At 39.1% G+C, this 23,499-nt stretch overlaps 2 protein-coding genes across 3 annotated transcripts; both read left to right on the top strand.

Moving 5' to 3' along the window:
- The first annotated feature begins 3,249 nt into the window (after window positions 1–3,249).
- ddx6 (DEAD (Asp-Glu-Ala-Asp) box helicase 6) lies at window positions 3,250–14,757 on the top strand. Of its 2 annotated transcripts, XR_266574.4 has the most exons (15): window positions 3,250–3,403; window positions 4,143–4,712; window positions 4,818–4,881; window positions 5,101–5,205; window positions 6,178–6,307; window positions 7,175–7,321; window positions 8,509–8,603; window positions 8,718–8,840; window positions 8,953–9,081; window positions 9,187–9,303; window positions 9,704–9,767; window positions 9,945–10,046; window positions 10,179–10,358; window positions 11,418–11,463; window positions 11,622–14,757. XR_266574.4 is itself a non-coding variant. In XM_003450164.5 (14 exons), the coding sequence occupies exons 2-13, from the start codon at window positions 4,522–4,524 to the stop codon at window positions 10,352–10,354; spliced, it is 1,443 nt and encodes a 480-aa protein (XP_003450212.1). In that variant the 5' UTR covers window positions 3,250–3,403; window positions 4,143–4,521; the 3' UTR covers window positions 10,355–10,358; window positions 11,622–14,757. The 2 variants fall into 2 exon arrangements, 1 of the variants encoding a protein (XP_003450212.1); XM_003450164.5 differs by lacking the exon at window positions 11,418–11,463.
- A 66-nt stretch (window positions 14,758–14,823) lies between these two features.
- Window positions 14,824–21,982, top strand: treh (trehalase (brush-border membrane glycoprotein)). Its single transcript, XM_013274379.2, has 15 exons — window positions 14,824–15,072; window positions 15,805–15,905; window positions 15,993–16,140; window positions 16,222–16,309; window positions 16,518–16,618; window positions 16,783–16,875; window positions 17,072–17,188; window positions 17,435–17,557; window positions 17,662–17,711; window positions 18,153–18,353; window positions 18,449–18,666; window positions 19,143–19,254; window positions 20,772–20,884; window positions 20,977–21,030; window positions 21,329–21,982. The coding sequence occupies exons 1-15, from the start codon at window positions 14,990–14,992 to the stop codon at window positions 21,464–21,466; spliced, it is 1,740 nt and encodes a 579-aa protein (XP_013129833.1). The 5' UTR covers window positions 14,824–14,989; the 3' UTR covers window positions 21,467–21,982.
- Window positions 21,983–23,499: the final 1,517 nt, after the last annotated feature.

The raw sequence follows: 23,499 nt of genomic DNA, 5'->3' as shown, positions 1-23,499 counted from the left end.
GACAGCAGCTAAACAGACTGTGAAACCAGACCACAGCATTAACATCAAAACCACACAAACTCCATCTCTTAACACGAATTTACAGGCTACCATGCATATCGATACTCTGTTTCACCCACGAGGGATAAACGATGGCATGCATGCAGCACCTGTTTAACCAGGTTGTCAAATGTGCTGAAAAGTTCAGCACGTTTTTTTTTATTAATATGGAAGCTGTTGGTGTGACATTTCTCATCCCTCTTACACACGGTAAACATCCAGATGACTCACCAACGTCACAAACATGAGAAATGTTTGTTTTTCAGTCATTCAAGGTGATCCTTAAGAGCAGAGTATTTGCTAGAAAAGTGTGTGGGATTTTTGGCTTTGCACATGTACATTCATTCCTAACAATACTGCAGCTGGTTCTTTTACAAAAGAAATGACTAAATTTGAAAATCTGATAAATTTAAAGAGAAATGGTAAGAAGAGAAATGGTAAATGAAAGTTCTATGACTGAGCATTTGCTAGAGGTTTTTGAAAAATGAAAAGCATTATTAGTCTCCCTCATAGCAGGAGTGTTGGTAGCACTGGCTCTCTTAAAACTGTGTGAACAACTGAATAATAGCATTTCATGAATGAGCTGGATACTTTCCTACCATAATTGTGAAAAAAATAATGTAAAAAGAAATTACAGTTTTGTAAAAAAAACAAAAAAACAAAAACAAAAAAACCCAACAAAACAAAACTGAAAAACGTGTAAAATTTTAAATCTCTATGTCGCACTCATCAGCTAAGGCTGTCTCACTTTCTGTTTCACACTGTCTTGACTCAAACCCACCGGAGTGCAAGCACTGGCATTTTTGGAAGTTGTTTTTATATTATTATTATTATGTTTTACATACAGATATTATGCTAGAAGTGATTAAATATAATAAAAAAGTGGAATTGTAAATTTGTTGAAAAGTGTTCAAATTATGTATCTTCTATCCACGGTTAGTACAGTGTGTGATTGTAACCTTCATGGACAAAGACCTACCTATTAGCTGTGTTTGAGGTCAGGAGGCACTTTAATGCTTTAATACGTGTGGCAGTCCCAAGACGTTGTTCTATAAATCTGTGGTCTTTTTTGTGGTCACATAAGGAAGATTAAAAAGATATTGTTTCGGTATTTCTCCAAAAGTCCTCAACAAAAGTTTGGGACATTTACATCTTCACATCCAGATCTCTGCAGATCAAAAAGTAGACATCTGTTGGCTTTCAGGTAGACTTTGCTTGAAAGAAGATGAATTTCCCATCCATGGTTAATTACTCCCATCTAGCCATCACAGTATCTTGAATGGAGTTGGATTTTGTTGCAGTAAAATTCAAATAATTTAAGAACAATAAAATGGACGTGTGAAAATATTTAAGACCACTCATCTCACTGCTACACCTGTCGGTTTGAGGAAGAATAATAACTATAATTGTAAAGAATTTAGCCGACAACAACAAGCTGAGTTTGTTTGCTTTGCACCAAATATGATTACATGCTGCAAGACTGCAGGTATCAGAATAACCATTTGGGTAATTAAGTAAAGCACTGTTAACTTTATACACAAGCAGGGCACCTGAGCTAAGGTCTGCACTGTTTTATCGTTTAAAGAGCCGCATTTTAACAGGACTACGACCATGTAAAAAACAAAAACAAAAAACTTATATAAAGTAATAACACAACACATGAAAATCAGCCTTTTGGAGTCTGTTTAGAAGGCAGTATGGAAAATGTAACTGTTACAGCTTGCTAGTCAAAAGCATGTTCTCCAAAACCCTACACTGCCACCCTTTGGCTTATACCTAAAATATTGTGCCACAGCAAAATGATGTCACAGATATCAATTTACACTCGTTATGAGTCACAGTGTCCTCCGCACACAAAATAAACACAAAATAAACTGAGCATCAAAAAAGTTTACATCATCTAATGCGGCATTAGTTTTATGTGTGGCACACAAGAAAAGAAAGACGAAGAGTGTAGAACAGAGGCCTCTGGTTGGTAAACTTTAATGTTCTCCCTAACCAACACATTATTACAGGATATCTTCAGTGTCTGTACAACAGGGGGCAGTGATGCACCAAAACACATGGATGATGCTACACCCACACCTATGCCTTACTGTACAGACAAATATCTATCATTAAAAAAATATTTATTTGATTTCTGTATGATCTTTTCTCCCTGACCATAACACCCACAACATTGTCTGACTGTAACAGGTGGGAGATTTAAGCCCAAACTTAAAGGTAGAAAGGTTGTGTGTTTCCCAAACAGAAACTGGGATCTTGAGGAGGGCCTGATAACTGAATGCTCTGCATCCCATTCTACTTTTGGAAACCACTATGAACAAAACAAATGTCTGCACTCTGATATTATACTGAGATCATATGCTGTTGGTATGCTGGGATTGTGTTAAGAATGGCATCTAGCATAAAAATCTGTCAAATCAAATATCTGGAGCTGTGGCAACTTGTGACTAGGGGAGCAGTTAAAAGTAACTTCATCTGTGTTGTTTGTGATAGAATGGTGCATGAAGATCCACGATGATGTTTGTGAGAAGAAGCATTTTACATTCAGTTATATATAAAAGGGACCCAAAGAAGAGATGCTAATATGTGAAGCTATGATCTCTCTTTTTAATCTTTGTTTGCACTCTCTCTGTAACATTTTAGATCAACTGAAGGCTTTTCAGAAAGCTTTTAGGTCAGCCTGGTGACACTGAATTACAATAGTGCAACCTAAAGGTTACAAATAGATGAGTTTTAGAGCACTCTGAGAAATGATGAAACATTCTGTTAAAATCACATTAAAAATCACATTAAACGTAATTTAAAAAAAAAAAACCTCACACACAAAATAAACTGAGCAACAACAGCAACAACAACACACACACACAGCTGCTGATGCTGCATTAATTAAGCCAGAATCAACAACCACACAGGAATCACTGAGAGTGTATAGAAGTTTAAACCGCTTAACATGACACCGAGGAGAGTCGAAGTAGCTTCGTTTTATACAATTTTTGAACAGCAATAACATTCACAACCCAACTCACAACACAGCTGCAGTGTTTGCATGTGCATGAATATGAGGCGCAGAGAGCACGGATGGTAAACAGTATCAACAGAGACCATGTGGCTGCACCGGCCGCGTTGGAACCATCGCAGATAGATAAAATATTTAAATGTTAGAGAGGATTATTTTAGGAGGAGACCTCACAGCTCCTTGATTTGAAATGAAATCAGCTGATTCGTTGGATGGGGGCGGGTTCAAATACGGGTGGAAGCCATCTTGGACGTTTGCTTGACTCTGACGAGACTCGTTGGTAGTTAGCTAAAGATTGCTCACAAATACCGCATACGGCACCGGCTATTTCAATAGCTCAAGGTAAACGTCCTTATAATGAATCTCCTTCAATTCACGAATAGATCATTGCTTTAGGTTCAGCTGTTATTTCTTGTAGATAACACTAGGCTTTAGGGTTTATTATTTTACCGTCGCTAGCCTTGCTAGCTTGCTAGCAGACCTAGCATGGCAATCTCATTGCAGCTAAAGTTAATGCTGGTTGATGGCGGATAGCCAGTCAGTTTTGTTATTGGGCTGACATTTGAAATGGTCAGCTGAGTTAATCGTGTAACATTGACTGGAACAAATGTATATGAATTCGGCATTGTGGTGTTGATTAACGTGAAAAGATGATTAAAATTAATGTACCAGAAAGTCATGTCTGTAACTAGCCTACTCCTCCTTCGAGGGTAGATTTTTTTTTTTTTTTAATTAAACGAGTACACTAATCACCGTTGGACCATTAGTTAAAGTATGCATCCCGTAGAAATCACACGCAGCACATTCTTATCTAACTGTACACTTAATTTGCCAATGCTCTTTAATTTATCAAGGCCGGTTATTCATTGTTTGCGAAGCTAAATAACATTCGCTGTCAGCGCTGTGTCGGCTAACTTTTGACATTAGGCCAGCCGTCTAGTGTTTCTGCTGTCCGCTAGCAAAATGGTGACTTTATAAGTCTCACCAAACCCGAGGACTGCATGCTGGGGAGCCGTTATTCCACCGATGTTTCTATTTTTCGATGGGTATGCCATTTCTAACGCTGTCTTGTGTATTTTAGGTTTGGACAGCCCCGAGGAAGGACACAGCGGCCCAGTTTAGCTAATCAAGATGGCTAGCTGAACAGTCGGCCAATGCTTGAACGCTAGCGAAGCCCTCTTGGAGTATTATTTTCCAGATAACGTTGACAAAATAAATCTATGCTAAGCCCTAATTTAATTTCCATGCATAGAAGTCTTATAAAAAACGAGAAGAGGAATTTGTTTCTGGACACTTGATGTCACAAAAGACATTGTTGAAGAGTAAAGGATTTAGTATTTACCTTTAGTTGATTAAGATTTAAAAAGGCGAGGGCAGTTTTTACGTTTTGAGTGGACTCACTTCATCTGGAAACTGTTAAAGGTTTCATTGCTATTGGAATAAAGTTGAGCCAAGTCAACATGAGCACCGCCAGGACGGAGAACCCAGTGATTCTGGGCTTGCCCAACCAGAATGGACAGCTTAGAGGCTCAGTGAAGCCTGCTGGAGCACCAGGTGGAGGTGGAGGAGGGCCGCAGCAGCTTAACCAGATGAAAGGCACAATCAACAATGGAAACTCCCAGCCAGCCCCTACAACAAATGCTGTCATCAAGTAAGTTATTTAATACTAAAATTAAACAATTTTGACTTAACATTACAACTACTACTGTCAGTTAATTTTGATACTGCTTGTTAATAATAATTCTGGCCTCCACAGGCCTGGAGATGACTGGAAGAAAAATTTGAAATTGCCCCCAAAGGACATGAGGATGAAAACTTCGGTTGGTAACACAGTTCTCCTTTTGACCTGGAAGCTTATATATTCTATTATTCATTTATTTTTTGGGCCGTGAATAAAAAAAAAGAAAAAAAGAAATTGAGTGCTGTTTAATAAACTCATTTTTATACAAGCCTACAATCACTGTTATATTAATATATGTATTCCACATAAGCTGTCAAAGTACTCTTCTTCATATACAATCATTCTGTGACAATTACAGGATGTGACTGCAACTAAAGGCAATGAGTTTGAAGATTATTGCCTAAAGAGGGAGCTGCTTATGGGAATCTTTGAGATGGGCTGGGAAAAGCCATCTCCAATCCAGGTATGTTAAGATGGCTTTGATTTGACGGCTGAACAGAAGGCATGTTTGTGCATAAGTGCATACTTTGACACTTACAGAATAGATTTGTCTGTCCTTTTATGCACTACAGTTCTTTGACATTGACACGTGATCAGTGTTAAATGTAGTCAACAGTTTTTAGTTGACTATTAAAGGTTTAATGTAACAGTTTAAATCTTCAAACCTGTGAAAATTGCTATGCCTGCAGTATGGCTCAGGAGCATTGTAGTACCTATTAGGTTGTTTAGGTAGTGCCTGTTAGGATGAGTCCTAATAACTCGGGTGAACCCTCTTGGACATACCATAATATTTCTTATTACTTAGTGGATTGACTGACACACAATGTTTGTACATTTGTTGTACCCAGGTTATGCATTTCAACTTTGATTTCATCAGTTATTTTTTATTTTATTTTATTTTTTTAATTAAGATTGGCTTGTTTGTTTTTTCTGTGGCATTTTTGCCTTTATTCGAAAGTGGAACAGTGAAGATGGTAAGGTAAGGAAAGTGGGGAGAGACTTGAACCCAGGCAGCTTCACTAAGCTATGTGACATGTGGCGCCCATCTCCTCAGTTGTCTTTATGCACTTTCATGAGTTTAACATCTTTAGTAGCTCGTTTGGCAAATTTGGTTTATTACACTTCATTTTTAAGCTTTAGAATCTCTCTGGGCTGCACAGAATAAGTTTCAGTTTCTCAGCACTTATCCATCAGAAGGAACGATGTAAACAAAGTATGCTAATGTGTGGTGGCCTCTTTCAGATAGGCAAACTGCAGGGTGGGTGGATGCGTGTATGGGCTGTTAGTAGACAAAGGAAATGGAACTTGAAAAATTAACATTTTACCTTCCACTCAGAAAATTTGTAATACATGTTTGCACTTGAATAAATTCATTAGGTGTGTGATGTGACTGAAGCAAAAAGTATTCTCTCTGTATTTATCTCTTTGTCTGCAGGAGGAGAGCATCCCCATTGCACTGTCAGGAAGAGATATTTTGGCCAGAGCCAAGAATGGCACGGGAAAGAGTGGAGCCTACCTCATTCCCTTACTTGAACGCATTGACCTGAAGAAGGACTGCATACAAGGTGAGAGAGCTCATTTTCAACCAGTTGTTTGTTTTGTTTTGTTTTTTGTAAATGTTGAATTTTAGCTTGCCTCATTTGAAAGTCATTAAGTGGGTTGTTAAAAAAGGGGGGGGGGGGGATGAGATGGGGAAAATGAAATCTGTATGCCCTTGCTAAACCTCGACACATAATGAGCCTTTACTAATGATTAGGCCGAATCAGTGATACCAAAAAGCGACTACTGAAATTTAACTAGAAATGCAGAAGTCATCAACATTTACATATTTTCTTTCTAATGCCAACTTTAATATTACTTAGGATAACAGGAGAAACAAACTGTAGTTATATAAACAGTTGATATATTTTGACATTTGCTGTTCAGTGTTTCCAAAATAAAATGTCAACTATATATACACTCTGTAAATTCTGCACAACAGTGCTGCTGAAACAGCAACAGACTCACATTTTAACTAAAAACATTTTAAATTGCAAAACACATCGTGCTACACATGCGATTCCTAAATGTCAGCTTCTCTTCCAGAGTTTTCTGCTTCAAGAGCAGAAAATCAGATCCTCATCCAAATGCATTATTTTGCTCAAGGCTATGTTTCCTGTTATTGATGGTCTAGTCTGTTTTGCTCTATTTAACATGTAACTAAATTTTTTTTTCTCTCTTTTCTGAAGTCTGTTTTTGACTACGTTATGAATACAGTGTCTGATAAAGACATGTAAACATCTTTTTTTTGTTGATTCATTGTTTCTTCATAAAAATGAAAGTGGTGGGACAAACTCTGACACAATGTAGCAGTACAATTGTAGTTGATCCTACTCTTGATTACTTGCAAATGTTTAATAAAATGATAATAAATAAGTCTTCTCTTTTTCCAGCTTTGGTCATAGTGCCCACCAGAGAACTGGCTCTGCAAGTAAGCCAAATATGTATCCAGGTCAGCAAACACATGGGTGGTGTGAAGGTCATGGCAACCACAGGTGGAACCAATCTCCGTGATGACATCATGAGGCTTGATGAAACTGGTAACCTTTCATGCATAACATCAGTTATTACAGTCTTATGTTTTACTGTATATCTTATATCTCTTATTTATTTACTTTTTTTTTTTTTGTTGGTTTCAGTGTTATTATATGGAGGGTATTAGCCAGGAGCAAGATTTAGGAAAATTGGAAATTCGTCTAACAATACAACAGTTAGTGAAGACAATTGACTTGCATTAATGTAATGCGTCCCCCTCCCAGTAAACAACAAATCTTTAAGTGAGTTGTACTGGCAAATTTTACCAAACCAACTAAGACTAAAACTCGATCTGTATTTAAAAAAGAAAAAAATAATAATAATTTGTTTTGCAAATTTTAAGTTTAGTTTTTTTCATTTAACTAAGGTTTTTTCCCCCTCCTCCCTCAGCTACTCTTCTTTTAAGTTTAGCTTTAGTCAGCGGTAAATACTCTTGGTGGGAGTCAACATGATTATTTCATACTGAAGTCTGTGTGCGTCTGTGCAATCTCCTGCATGGATTTCCTCACACAGTCTCAAATCAGGGGTGATCTGGATCGTCTGCTTTACTGTCTCTTTCAGTGAAGATTATTTTAGAAGATGTAAATTGAAATATTCCTGGATCTTTGGTACATCTCTATTTGAATCCTAAATGTAGGTATTGTATACTATATGATTGCTACCAAAGCTCATTTGATGGGAGTAAATGAAAATCCTCATCTATACTTAAAAAAAAAAAAAAAAATGAAAAAAAAGAGGGCATCAAAGGAAGGCATAAGAGATCTGCAAAGGAGAGAAGATGAAAATTAAGCCAGACTGTGCTTATCAAGTTTTTGCCTGATCTTATCTGTAGTCAATGAAAGAAAGAGGAGAGAGAGAGAGAAAAAAATAAAAATAAAAAAAATAATAGACCCCGTAAACAAACGCACACATTTCGCAGACAGTCAATGCTGATGCCTGAAATGTTAACTAATGAAAACACATGTACTGTTCTGATTACTGTCAAATGCATATTGATTTTTCGTTAAAGTTGTCAATATAGCATTTGTTGAACATTCCTCAGCGGCTGAATATCAGCAATATGATAATCATGATCATTTACCATCATTCCTCCACTGAAATGTGGACACTTAAATTCTGATAACGCTGCCATTCTCAGAAAATGTGGTAGACCTTTTTTAATTATTGTTACCTTTTGCTTTGTATTTTGCAGTACATGTGGTCATTGCCACACCTGGAAGGATTTTAGACCTCATCAAGAAAGGAGTGGCCAAAGTTGGTCAAGTGCAGATGATTGTTCTAGATGAAGTGAGTGAAGCTGTTTACTTTTATTAGACCTTTTTCTAAATAAGTGCATTTTGATCATTTGGGCAGTCAGGTGATGGAGCTAAATGTCTTTTTCTCCCATCTCCTGTTCAAAAGGCTGACAAGCTCCTGTCTCAGGACTTTGTGGTCATGATGGAGGAGATCCTGGGCTTTTTGCCCAAGCAGAGGCAGATTTTGCTTTATTCTGCAACCTTCCCTCTCAGCGTGCAGAAGTTCATGGTACATTGTGTTTCCTTATTTATGAACTTGTGATTTCAAATAAGCTTAAAAATGTTACAACCTGCATTTCAACCTGTATATAATCATTTCTATGTATTATGTATTTTTGTAGAATTCGCACTTGCAGAAACCCTATGAAATCAACCTAATGGAGGAGCTTACACTGAAGGGTGTGACTCAGTATTATGCTTATGTAACTGAAAGGCAAAAAGTCCATTGCCTCAACACCTTGTTTTCCAGGGTGAGTTTTGCCTCTCTGCACTTGTCAATAATAAAAAACTTAAGTCGGAACAGTGTAATGAACATGCAATTGTTTACTTATTTATTTTGCTTCATTTATTTTTAGCTCCAGATCAACCAGTCCATAATCTTCTGCAACTCGTCTCAGAGAGTGGAACTCCTTGCCAAGAAGATCTCCCAGCTTGGTTATTCATGTTTCTACATTCATGCAAAGATGAGACAGGTCAGCTCAAAGTACTGCCCCAGAAGAGCTTGTTCACCAAAATGCACAATTGATTTTTGCAAGAACTGCTGTTCACTCCAACGTCCTGTTTATGGAGCGTTGGCACTGCCAGTCCCCAGACTCACTACATGATAAAAAATATAACCGTTACTGCACAAACAGATTTTCCACTGCTTTACTTGTCATTTGTTTTTGCAAGTTATGAATACCTGAGATGACAGCTTAGTTACTCAACATATGTGCTTATACCACACCTAACATGCTTTACATCAGTTGTGGATGAGTGTTATGAGAGTAAAAAGGCATGCATTATCTCTGTAATCTCTCTGTATGTAATGCAATGATGCCTTCAAGTGAATGAATGTGCTTCTAAATGCACTTTTTAAAATCCGTTTTCCAGGAACATCGTAACCGTGTATTCCACGACTTCAGAAATGGCCTGTGCCGGAATCTAGTCTGCACTGGTAGGTGTGTGTGTGTGTGCGTGTGCATGTGCCGCATTTTACCAGTAGGAGTTGAAAAAAATCGAGATAGGAGGGTGGTGGTTCTTCATCTTTGTTTGTAGTGACTGATTTGCAGAAGCCCATTTTCTTTAATGTTCTATCCTGCATGGTTTGATCTTTATTCCTTTTCCCCTCTAGACCTCTTCACAAGAGGAATTGACATTCAAGCTGTGAATGTTGTGATCAATTTTGATTTTCCTAAGCTGGGAGAAACGTACCTTCATCGCATCGGTAGATCTGGTAAGGGCCATGACTCGGGCTGTTTTCATCCTTTGTTTTGACTGTTTCACCCTTGTCTGTAATATAAATGCATTTTATGCAGCAAATAATGTTAAAGCAATTATTTAAGCTCTTGACTACTATAATTTCCAGGCCGCTTTGGACACCTGGGTCTAGCTATCAACCTCATCACATACGACGATCGCTTCAACCTGAAAGGGATTGAGGAACAGCTTGGAACAGAAATAAAGCCCATCCCTGGCATCATTGACAAGAGCCTATACGTGGCAGAGTACCACAGTGAGAGTGGCGAAGAAGTCAAGCCATGAGCCAGTGAGTACACAGATATGCGACCAGCTGGTTTATAGATGGTCGAAAGATAATTTCTCCTGTGATTTAATCTTTTTCATCCTGCCGGTTCGAATAAGTTTTACAAACGAGCTGATGGCTATGAACTGTTGCAGAGCTAGTGCTTTGCTGCTTGGTATGCTGGATACTTCGGCACCTTGCTGACACAACTAAATGCAATTTAGCCATGATTACTGTCATTACCTGGACTGTGCTTTTCTTGTTGCTCTAAGTGAACATATATCCTGTGAGGAAGGTCTGTTACTTTTATTTTTGAAGATAGCAAAAGAAATCTGCAGAGGTGTTTCAATATAATATAGTATATATTTGCAGTGTGAAAAATGGTGGGTATTCAAATCGTCAATTGTGCTATGTCACTGCATAACGGCAGTGGACTCTTATGCAGAGTATCAGTGTGTCAGCCATAATTGCAGTCGAATTCTCTAAATACTAAAAAGATACTTCAGTGTTTCCTTTATCACCTCCTTCAGCAGAGGACACATTGAAGTGATCACTTAGACAGCAGGGCAGATCATGTGAGTGAAGTGCGGAAGTGCGTTTTCTGTTTGCTGCTGCTTCAACAGGCGGTTAAAGCCACATGTGAACTATGAACATTAATGTTGCTGTAATAAAGGCTTATCAAGCTGATACCATGTTTAATAAAAAAAAAAACGCACCAAGAAATTACATAAGTGCTATAAATCAATCATGAGCTGTAGCCATTGTTGCATTGCCAACATTTTAGGGTTTATGTTACGTTTTTTTCCCTTGGTCAGCTGGGATAAGTTGCATTGAACATTCAGATAGGAATATATTGGTTAGGAATGAGATGCATGTCTTAGTCCCAAGTTTATGTGCTGTTGTCTTAATTCCTTATAAATTCTGCTTCAAACCTTGCTATGATCTTATGGAGTTCCTGAGATCAAGGAAAAGTAGCTAGGAAAAAGGAGGAGGGTTTTTTTTGTTTTGTTTTGTTTTTTGTGTACAGTGTTTCCAGGTAACAGAAGGTGAAATGTCTTTAACATCCTTAATATATCCTTGTAGAAGTTGGATATCTGCTAATGACACCTGAGCTGATACATTTACACAGGTAGTTTCCAGCAAATCTGTCTTGATTTTGATGATGATAATGTGTAGAATACAGTTTTTCTCTGGGGAAATGCTAACATTTGTAGTATTCTGAGTGGTGTTAGTGGGGGTTTTGTTGAACAGTCTGGTCTAATGTGATTTTTCTTTTTTCTTTTCTAGAGACCGGTCCATCCTCCACTCCCCTCTGTATTCTCCTTCATCCCCCACATCTTTGGATTTTTTTTCTTTTTTTTTTAAATGTACAGTTGCTGTATGTCTTCCTTTTTTGGATGCCACCATTAGGAATGCGTGCTTTGATTGAATGTGTTTTTGGAAGAACTCATCTGCCTTTTTAAGGCTCTTTGCTGCACCACCACACCCTGAAGACATGGGCACCACGAGGAAAGAATGGGACCAAGTCAGAAACGTTATCAGTGCACATTGTGATGATTCATATCCACCACTGACACAAAGCCAGCACCAACAGAGCGATAGGACACCCTCCATTCTCCACTTTTAAGTTCGGAAGTTTTATCCAATTTATATCAAGTGCCTTAAACAGTTCAGCTCGTTCTAAAGTAATAACCCCTCATTATCGGTCATCTCTCTCCACTCCATGCCACATGTTTCTGTTCACCTAATTGAAAATTTGTTACACTAATTTAATGTCTGATAAAATAGGTGAATTCATGCCTGTCTTTGGTTGGGTCATCCATTCGCAGCGACTGGAGATGATTGGAGGCAGACTGGTCTGAATTATCTTTTTGCTGGCTAAGCTGAACTTGAGTCTGGCTGATAAATGAGGACAAACTTGGATTTCCATGGACAGAGATGCTGGATTTTTTGTTTTTTGTTTTTCCCTTTCTCCAAGATGCAGCCAGACTGTCAGTCATTGGTGAAAAAACTTGTGCTTCTGAGAGACCCAAACTCTTTCCTCTGTCTTCAGCATCAGAACACTAAAAATGAATAAGCAGCCTTGCAACACCATGAGACATGAGGATTCCTGTTTTGGTGGAGTTTATTTGGAGCGAATGCCTGACATGTATTTTTTTTTTATTTTTTCTCTCCCTCCTTTCTTCTTCTTTGGTCGGTCTTTTGTCGTCCTGTGTTTCACCTTCCTATGGATGGCCATACTTAATTCTGTGAGACGTGCAGCCGGCGTTTGGGGTGCACCTTACACTTTGTGTATATACCTTCATTTTAAGATTGTTTTAAACAAGTTGAAAAGGCTGCCTGACAAACTGAAAAGCCATCCGCCCCTTCCCTCTTGTTAGCACTGGAGATGGTTTCCCGAACTGCCAGTTTGTTTGATCTGCAATATTGGCCTGTGAATTTATTTATAATTTTAGAAATTGCAGAATTTATCAGAATCGAAAACATTTAAATGGCGTAGTTCATAAAATGTTTTTAGAGACAGTTATTGCTGAAAATCTTTTTAGCCCATCCATATTTGTTGGAATGTTTCTTCAAAGATGCACTTAACTGTTTAAATTGTTGCCCTTGTTCTTTTGCTTCCAGTGTTAACAAGTGCGAGTCTTGACAGATGGCTTTCCGAAGCTTGTGCATTTGAGTAATGAATTCTTTGTCGCCAGCCTTGACTTGCGAAACTCTTGAAACACTCTTAAGATCTCTTATACTGAGTGCTGGTGTTGGAAAAGAAAATATTCTATTACTTACTACTCGCTGCAGTGCAGCTGAATTGGCAGATAATTTGTTTTGTGGCGATGGTATTAGCTGTTACGTTGATTTATGCCCCATTTAAGCACAGCTACATTACTTCCTAATATTGAGGGACGGGCAGGAAGTCCCCCCCCCCCCCCTTCTGCAGAACGTTGGCCGACTGCATCAAAACGAACCATCTGAAATCTAAAATGTAGCAGGAACAAATTCTGTGCTTTGCAAGTTGGCTGGCTTTTGTAAAACCAGCTAACAAAAGATACTTTAAAAACTAACATGCGCAAGTTGATCAGCACTTAAAACACAGATGGTTCATGCAGCTACACTTACTGCACTACTTTTTACACACTAGATGTCCACTTGGGAGTAAAGTGCATGCTAGTGCAGGGAGGGGGAATGAACAAGATGGGTTAGAAAATTACTTTTTGTCAGACTGCTTGTTTAAGACATAACTTGGGCATCCCAGCCTGCTGAGTTTATGGCTAATTTCTCTGCCCTATATTGCTTTATGTTTTGGGTTTTGGGGCTTTACCTCTGCATTTTATATGCAACGTTGACAACCTTAAATTTGCATTGAGGTCCTCTGATCACTTTGTTCAGCTGAAACCTTTCTGTAACTGAGGTGTTCCCTTTAATATGGCGAGATGCTCTCTTAACTGTTTTAACCAATGGGAAGTATTGCTCATTTAATTTCAGCTCATTTCAAAAGATAAGTGTAGCAGAGATGATTAGTTACCCGTGTATTTCTCATTGGTTAGACTCTGATCCCTGTTCTCACACTTCTGCTGTTGTCCCAGAAATACTTGCACATCTAAACTGATAATTAGGCTGTTTGTTTTTTGGGGGGTGGGGGGAATTTTTCTTAAAGTCAAAATTAAATTTGAGCATTAGTGGAGTCGACAGGGATCTGTTTGTGCAGGCACTTGGCAGCTGTCTGTTTCTTATCAGCCCACTGGCAGTAATTGACGCAGCAAAATGCTTTGAGGCTAAAATTGACGACCCTTCGAGGTTCAGCGTATGGCTGCCTTCATGTGGGAGCTAGCTTTACTGCCAGTGGCTGTCATGGAGAACCTTAACGACTGAGACAAGAGCATCTTTCCCCAGATTGGGCATCTAATTGGTTACTAAAATTGTCTCTTTCGTTAAGGTCTTTTTTTTTTTTTTTCTTTTTTTAAATTTGGGAGGAGGTTGAATTGGTGCGCCTGCTGCCCTGATGCATAAGTTCGTCCTCTTGATTGTTGTGACACATTAATAACACAGCTTTTGTGTACAATTTGGCCATCCCATCTCTCGACTGTCAAGAGAAAACGATAGGAGTCCTTTTTAGGATTTCTTTCTGAATTGATGCATCAGTAAAATATGTGGGGTGGGGCCTGTGGGTACTTCAGAAACAGGATATCTAAAGATCCAAAGTTTAGGTAATGGGTACGAAAAGGTTTGAAAGAGTTACCCCGCTTTTTTCTTTTCAAAATGAAATGTTCAATGGAGTACACTTTTCATTAAAAAGGCTCCAAATTTCAGTGAAATTCTTTATTTTGAATTTGGTTGCTTAATTGGCAGATTTTTCAGTGATGCAAGATGTCATGAATATTACTGGATTGGATTAAAAGTTGTGTTCAATAAAGCTCACTGAAATTTATTGTGTCTGAAGTCTTTGTTTTTTTTCCTCCAAATATATTACAAATTCAACTCGGACACTGCTGCTCGCCTGACTAATGGGTGTTTCAAAGCTTGGCGCCACTAATGTAGCAGCTGTCCTCTTCAGATCTTGTGTCTTTATATAAACTTTGACCTGGAGGCATTTCTCTTATGACAGTTCTCTTATAGCACTCTTGCTTGTACTTTGGCGTCACTTGACTTTACAGCTCAACATGTGCAACTTCGAAGCGTTTTGCTTCTTGTCTTTGGGTCTCTTCGCTAGTGTAAAGGGAGCTGTTCCTCCACCGTGTGACAGGTATGGATTATTTTAATATAAATATGAATATATGAGTGTTTTTGTTTTGTTTTGTTTTTGTTTTTGTTTTTTTTGTTTTTTAAATACAAAAGTTCTGGTTTTTGTCTCGTGTGTAAGGGGACAGGGAAGTCTCCATAATACTACAAGAGATTTGTCATTTCCTGGTCTAGGAAAAGAACTAGAGGAACCTTACGCCAATCCTAAATCTACAAATTTGATTTAAAATTACTGCAAAGATTTAAATCTAAACTACTGAAAGTGCTCCCTTTAACTGCTTGCTGCGTTTCATCTGGGCAGTGATGACATCACTACAGACTAGGGTTGCCAACTGTCCTGTTTTAGCCGAAGCATCCCCTATAATGAACAAATTAGTTTGTCCCTTAGTCAATGTAACGCTTAAGGTAGAATATTACCTGCAATGTTGCATACAGTCCATCTTTGCGCCCAGCCGGTTGTGCATTATCCTTCCGACACGCCAGAGTGTCGCTTATTTGATAGGTTGCCAACTTTTTAACTTACTACAGACGGCTGTTTGACAGGTTTCAGGTTTTTTGGGGGGTGTTTGCAACCATACTACTAAGCTGTAGGCCCACCTTTGCCCTCTCCATGATATATTTATATTTTATGGATTTAGTGCTTCCCCACAGGACTTTAATAGCAACTGAGTGTATTGCTCTAATACAGACATGGCCTTCATGATACAGTTAATAATTTACACCCCTTTTATTTCAGTGAAATATACTGCACCGGGTCCATCTTGCACCAGGTCCAAGAAGCGAAACTGTTTGGCGATGATAAGCATTTTGTTGACATGAAGCTGAGGTCGGCTCCTGGTAAGTCGGTCTGTTTTTAAAAAATTAAAAAAAAAATTCAAGGCTCTGAATCATGTGCTTTCCTGTGTTGCTTCTCGCTCCCTGCAGATGATGTTTTGTCGGCCTTTCGCAACCTTTCAAGCAAATTTCCAAATACATCCATCCCGCCTGTGAAACTGCGGGAGTTTCTCAATACAAGCTTTGATCAACCAGGGACTGAGTTTGAGTCATGGACTCCGCCAGACTGGCATGAGAAGTGAGATCCAGTGTTTAGCTTTGCTGCTCAGATTATGCCGTGTTTTTAACTGTACCCACATGACATGACTTGGATTTGCAGGCCAAACTTCCTGAGTGGGATAGCAGATGATAAACTACGCGAGTGGGCAGAAAAGATCCACGGTCTGTGGAAGTCTCTTGGCAGAAAGGTGATGAGTAGCAAACTAACACGACTTTAATATCCAACCAACCTTCCTCACAAATTTTATGCTTTTGTTTTATCCGTTTTTTCAGTTTCTTCTTGAGTTTTAGGAAATATTGATGCACTATTTCCTCTAGTTTTGTTTTGCTGTTGGATCCACCTCTAACCTACGCTTCAGTCCAAACATTTTAAATTAAATATGATTTCCCATCCAGATCCATTCTGATGTTAAAGATCACCCAGAGCTCTACTCTCAGATTTACACCCCACATCCTGTTGTTGTGCCAGGGGGGCGCTTCAGGGAGCTCTACTACTGGTGAGTGAACAATGAAGCCTTTCACCAAGCTGTCTGGCAGCTGTGGTAGAGTATCACAAGGTCAGAGAGAGAGGAGATCACAGGAAGTCCCAGGCAGGGGTCTATGCTGATAGCCCACCTACGTGCCATACCCAGAAAGTGATGCGAGTCTCTGTGTCCAACAGGGACTCCTACTGGGTCATCAACGGGCTCCTGCTGTCAGAGATGACAGATACAGCCCATGGGATGATCCAAAACTTCCTCTACCTTGTCAACAGGTAAGCCTTTAAAACTTCTTTCATCATTTAGAGCACTTAAAAACATGTCCACCTCGCTGCAGGTAGTGTACCGTGCAAATTTTCAATAATAAGTCATTTAGTAACCCAAGTTGTGCACTTTGGAAATGGAGCTCTCAGGGGATATTCAAGATTTGTGGAATAAAAGAATTTTTTTCCCCTCCTTACCCTCCTACAGATATGGCTTTGTTCCAAATGGTGGGCGGATTTACTATGAAAGGCGCAGTCAGCCTCCATTCCTCACTCTAATGGTGGAGAGCTACTATCAAGCAACCAAGGATAAAGAGTTCCTCAGGTGATATTTAGCCCCAGCTGACGTCCTGCCAGACACATTATCATTCTTTAGCTGCCTTCTGCCTCTTTCAGCATATTAAACATCAGCACCTCCGTGCTCGTGCCTCTCTGTGCCTCCGGTGTTTTGTTGTTCCTACCATACTTAATTAGAATGTGACACTTTAAGTTTTGTGTTTAAGGATATTAAGCAATGTGAAAAGTATTGTGAATTAAAAAGCACCTCCTGCTGTCTTTACAATCGGTTTAGAGCGGCTTTACCAGTTCTGGAGGTGGAGTACCAATTCTGGATGCAGAACCGTTCTGTGGATCTAGCATTAAATGGGAAAGAGCATGTACTGAACCGGTATTATGTAGAGGTGGGCTTGCCCAGGTATGTTTAAAAGAAGTTTACTTGGTATAAATAACAAATGGATATTTACGTTGTGGGACTATAGTTCATGTCCTCACCTACAACAACCATGTCTGTCTTTCTAGGCCTGAATCTTATACGGATGATCTGGAATTAGCTGAGGGACTCACTGATGGTAATGGCCTATTAGTGTTCATGGGATATATTGCACTCTGATGGGCATTTTATTCCAGTTGAGAAAGTGGGAAAAGGGATAATGTTATATTCCCAGAGATTCGAGGATCATCTGTGCAAAACAAATTTGCTCTGAAAGTACCTGAGTATCATGCTGTAATGAATATTTAATGTTAAAACCCATTCATTCACTGAAAAACTTTACCACACTTAAAAGAGAACCTGTTTGAAGGGAAAATACTGGAGCTATATATTTAAGACTAAGTTACTTTCTCCTCCTTAAACAAGTGTTTTTTTTTTTTTAATCGCCAAAGCTTCTGAAAAAAGTGCTAGAAAACAAACATGGCTCAACATGAGGCTGCATATTTAATGAATAAGTACCACAGTTTAGATGCTGATTTGTTGCGGCTCTACTGGTGTTTTTTTTTTTTCTTTCCCTCAGGCAAGAAAGAGCAGCTGTGGATGGATCTGAATGCGGGTGCAGAGTCTGGTTGGGACTTTACTTCCCGTTGGTATACAGCTGATGGCGGCGACAATAGTGGCACCCTGAGAGACACGCGCACCAGTCAGATCCTGCCCGCTGACCTCAACGCTTTGCTGTGCCGCAACGAGAAAACTCTTGCGTCGTTTCATCGGCTGCTCGGTGAGCCATTTTAACCTTGAAACTAACTTGGGCGTGTGCGTGGCTTTTAATTCCTAACTGGTGTTACATAAGGGTGATGTGTTACTTCCTGACAGGTGATAGTGACTCAGCTGCAGTATACGACCAGGCTGCAGCGCGGAGGCTGGAGGCGATAGAGTCTGTGCTTTGGGATGCTGAGAGGGGAGCCTGGTTTGACTACAACCTGATGACACGCTCCAAAAACTTTGAGTTTTATCCCTCCAACCTGGGACCAATTTGGGCACAGTGTTATTCTCAGCCCGAGATGGGAGAGAAGGCGGTACAATATCTGAAGGTTGGTTGATATTCTCCTGGAAGAATGGATCATTTTGCCTGTTTGGTTCATCAAAACTAGAAAAGATACACATTTACCTCAAATTAGTTTCCTCAAGAAAGTGCAACTCTTGAATAATTTTGTTGTTGCTGTTATCAAAGAACTGACATATAAAACCAGAAAGAGATGATCCCATCATGCCATTTAAAATATATTTATCCTACTACATTTGTAAAAATATCAACCAGATGTCCAACATGACTAGTCCCCTCCTCTGATGGCAAACTGAGCATTTAAATACTCGGCTCATGAGCTTCTTGACAGTCGCTGAGGGAGCAGAAACATTTAGATTTTTAGCCATGAACTCTTTTCAGAAGCCAGCTTCCAGCAGGATGTAACGTGCTTTTATAAATCATGCTCAGCCAAACCAGCAGATGGCACAAACGCACTACAGAGCTTTCATCTATGCACACTCTTGCTTTGTAATGTCTGTACAGGGGAGTGGAGCTCTCCAGTTTCCCAATGGAGTTCCAACATCACTGAGAGAGTCTGGGCAGCAGTGGGACTATCCTAATGCGTGGCCACCTCTGCAGCACATGCTTATCGATGGTAGGCACCATGAACTTCATCTGCCAACCCACAGTGACGATTCAGCACTTAACAGAACATCCTGTTCTATTGTCAGTGGGTAATTATTTCTTAAAATGAACAGCAAATTCTAAACATAGGCTCAGCTCTGCACAGTGGATTTCTAGAATACAGTTTCTAGGACTATTGATTATCTGTAACCGATAAAACATTCTCATCAGGTCTGCTCAGCGGCTCATCTGTAGCTTTGGATTATAAGCATCCTCAGCTGATTTAGGCAATTTTCAGTAAATAGTTGAACACATGGTAAAGGTGCGCCATCCAAATGGTCCAATTAGACCTAGAGGATGACCTTGGAAAGTGTGCAAACTGCAGTATAGGATGGCTTGGGGGGTTTTTTTTCTGTTTTTTGGGGGGGCGGGGAGGAAGACACGTTGTGCTGAAAGTGGTTAAAAATGATTCATGTCATTAGAGTGGTGTCTGTGCTGTTAAAATCATCCATCAGTCTGAGTCATCCTTAGTTTTACCGTCTTGTTGCTCAAAGCCATAACCAATAACTTTCCATACCACACTGAAGCGAGATGGCTGAACTGAGAAGCCGAGCCGTCCTGACCCATGTCTGATTTATGATAGCGGTGTTTCTTTGTGAAGACTGAATATGGAAAAATTGAGATCTGTTGTTAAAATTACACCTATTTTTCTTAAGAACATTTTCATAATGTACTAGTATTTCTTAGACGAGGAGAAAAAATTGAGGTGTTTTTAAAAAAAAATTTTTTATGACTTATTATGCAGCAGCTTTACTGATCTAGCCTCCTTGAGATCAAACGGTGTTGGTAATAGAAATAATAATGGCTGCTTGTAGCACGTTGACTAAATTCAGTGCAATAAACGTTTGGTTATAATTGAGTGTTTTTATGCACATCAGACACGGTGTGCAAAATGTCCTTCCTTTGGGTCTCTCTCTGTCATTCATATATGTATATATGTGCGTGTATATATGTCTTCATCACCTGAAATGCATGCTCGGCAGCACTGAAATCAGGCGTCTGATGGGACCAGTAAAGACAGCTGCACTACTGGGTCATATACCTTTCCTTGGTTTGTCTACTACTCCCTTTAATTGTTTGCATTACTGTTGAATTACCTCAGTGCATTAATTAAACAAAAACAAAGCCATGTATAACCAATCATCAAGGAGGATAATGGTATAAAAGTGACACTGTATTTTACTTTTCCCTGCTAATTCTAGTAAAAATCCCACCTGAGATGCAAACAATGTCCAAAAGATGGTACTAAAGTCAACACATCCCATGTGACTTAATCAGAAAGAGGCTCATTTAGAAGTGAGGCCTGATTCATAGTATCTGAATATGCTGTTTACCTCCAGAATATTAGTGTGCATGTAAATGTAGCTATCGTTTAATTCCACATTAGCTGGCAACATAAAGATGAAACATAACAAACATTTAATATATTTATGCTTTGAGCAGCTTAAACAGTTTTTTAATTTTTTAAAAACCCTGTTGTACTTCCAGGTTTTTCCAAGCTACCTTCAGAGGATGCTAAAAAACTCGCATTCGATTTGGCCCAGCGCTGGATCAAGACAAACTGGCTGGCATACATTAAGTATGAAGCCATGTTTGAAAAGGTGAGTTTTTGAAGGCTTCAGCACTTCGGAGCTCATGTTGCAGTGTGATAACACAGCTGGCTCAGAATGTGCAATTTTCTTCCTCCTGACAGTACGATGTGAACGGAGATGGAAAACCTGGTGGTGGAGGAGAATATGAAGTTCAGGTATTTCCCTTTCATGTGTTGACAGTGTAAAACTAATGTGCTTATAGTCACACAAGTCTTTCTAATTTCATGCAAAGCTCTGAAAATTCCTCTTCTCTCCTGTTTAACTTGAACACATTTACATGCTCATGCACACACTCTCACTCCTCCTCTTCTTTGTAACATTGTTTTGATAGAAAATACTAAGAATACTAAGAAATCCAATGGATGCATTTCCTGTATTTATTCTGTTGTAGTTTGCTGGTTTAGTGAACATATAAATACCCCTTATGCTGTGCTGTGTTGCCCTGTTCTGTAGCTGGGGTTTGGTTGGACCAATGGCGTGGCGCTGCAGCTCCTAGACCAATATGGGGCGACTCTCACCTCAGGAGGGAGACGTGTCTGTTCTGGCCTCCTGCTGCCCCTGGTCATCTTAGCTAGGATCATGCTTCAGTGAGTCAGAGGTGTCAGAAGGACCCGAGTGAAGGTTGGATTTTTATTATTCCTGGTTTCACCCCTGCTACTGACAGACTTTAAACGCAAATTGACAATGAGACTTAAGCGCCTATTACACGCCTTCTAGACATTTTACAATCCCGATAACTTGCAAGGAACCAGCTATGATTTATTGTAACTAAGGATTACATTGCTGAATATTTTCGTATTTAACCTCAGAGCTAAGTGATGCATGGTGTTATCAGAAGGCGCAGATCATTTCGGCATTTCTGGCCTCTCTCCAGCGATGCAGGCTGTTGCTCGCTGCTGCTTAGATTACAACATTAACTTGTCCTAGATATTGAACTGACATTACAAACGGCTTTTTCACCTAATTCAGTTATAAAGTTTATTGCTGTACTGTAGCTCAACTCCCACAGAGCCCCTTTATTTGCATGTAAACTGAAGTTGGAATGGAAATGAGTCCATGTGAGAAATAAAATGTGGTCTGCTTGCATTAAATATTTTTAAACCATCACAATGCTTTAATTCATTTTTTTTACAAGTCACCCAATAAATGTTAGATGACAGTTTTAATATATGAAATTATAAATGCATGGTTGGGGGACTAAATGTTGTTTTTTTTGTTTGTTTTTTTAATAGATGTATTATTAAAGTGTGGGGGAATACATTTTCCTACACATCTACCAGCTGTGCATTAGAAAATAACTGAATGTTAGAATGACCTTTGCTCCTTTTTGAATATGCACAGTAAAAGTGAATATGTCAACAAAGCAAGACAACAAAACAGAAAGCAGTGGAATTACATACATGCACTGTTTTCAGTGTATCCCTGGTGCATTTAAAAGGCTATTTAAATCCACCATGGGAACACGAGAATGCATCGCTAACAATGCGAGCTACTATTTAGAGAACTAATTAAATGTCTCTTGCAGTGGGGAAAAAACCCAATGGTCTGTTAATTGTTTCTTTAATATGACAATTTAAAAGAATGCAACTTTCCTTTGTTGTCTGAACTGTTTTGCTGTATTTTGCCAGAAGAACCACAGTACAGTTAAATATTTAACATTAAAATCATTTAGTTTGCCATCATGGGTTTTTGTTTAAATGAGGCTTTAAATTTGGCCTCGTTTAGACAATAAAAAATCTTAAACCCTGCAGAGGCATTGTACTCTGCTGAATATAACTTCAAACAAAAACTGTCAATAATTGAAGAAGAAACAAAGACAAATCAACATTTTTTTTCTTGGTCTGATTGTACCAAGGAATTTATTCTGTTTTTGCCATTTCTGCCTACATCTATGGTGACATCCTGGTCAAGCATGAAATTAAGTCTATATAGATATTCAAATGGTTGTCAAAAAAGTAATGAGAAATTTGCTTTTTTAAAGAAGAAATTGCATCCTCCTTTGGTGTGAAGATGTGAGCCCTAAGCAGGGATTTCACCTCATCTCTCTCCTTAGCATGAGTGAACACAACAGATTGACTGCAATTTAAATAGGCAAAAGGCCAATAGGTGCAGTAGTCCGTGCAACCCCAAAGATCACACTGTAGTAATGTCCTATTGTGGGTCTCAATCTACAAGGCATATAGCTGGCAGCTTTTTTTTTTATATATATATAACTCCTGTGCATGACTGCGACACCCATACAGTGGCAACCATGCGTACTGTGCTGTGTTTAGAGATGTTTAAGCAGCAGGCAGCAGTCATTGTGTTTTCAGCCCTTGCTGACAGCAGTAACTCAAGTAGAACCTGCTCTATTTGATAACTCCCACATTATCATGCTGTTTTAGCAGAAATGTGTTGTGCTCAGTTAATGAGATCGAGCTCTAAAGTGTGAAAGAAGTCGTCCGGCAGTTAAGTGGCAATGATGTGACAAGGCGTTGCGTTTGTGTGCACACAAGCATGTGCATTTAATTACGTAAGTACCTGAGGACATTATTTTAAGAAGCCCACTTGTTGGGTGGTGCATGAATTGCAAAGTACCGGTGACAACTGCATTACGTGTTGTTGTGGAAGCAAAGGTCAGAGTG

Source organism: Oreochromis niloticus, linkage group LG14 (genome assembly GCF_001858045.2).
Source record: "Oreochromis niloticus isolate F11D_XX linkage group LG14, O_niloticus_UMD_NMBU, whole genome shotgun sequence".
NCBI classification, from domain to species: domain Eukaryota; kingdom Metazoa; phylum Chordata; class Actinopteri; order Cichliformes; family Cichlidae; genus Oreochromis; species Oreochromis niloticus.
This window is presented reverse-complemented; position numbering and strand designations above follow the sequence as displayed.

Coding starts and splice junctions, on each gene's coding strand:
- ddx6 (XM_003450164.5), top strand. CDS start 4,522: ATGAGCACCGCCAGGACGGAGAACCCAGTGATTCTGGGCTTGCCCAAC. Junction 7,322..8,508: donor CATGAGGCTTGATGAAACTG/GTAACCTTTCAT, acceptor TGTATTTTGCAG/TACATGTGGTCATTGCCACA. Junction 8,841..8,952: donor TCAGCGTGCAGAAGTTCATG/GTACATTGTGTT, acceptor GTATTTTTGTAG/AATTCGCACTTGCAGAAACC.
- treh (XM_013274379.2), top strand. CDS start 14,990: ATGTGCAACTTCGAAGCGTTTTGCTTCTTGTCTTTGGGTCTCTTCGCT. Junction 15,073..15,804: donor GTTCCTCCACCGTGTGACAG/GTATGGATTATT, acceptor CTTTTATTTCAG/TGAAATATACTGCACCGGGT. Junction 16,310..16,517: donor GGAAGTCTCTTGGCAGAAAG/GTGATGAGTAGC, acceptor TTTCCCATCCAG/ATCCATTCTGATGTTAAAGA.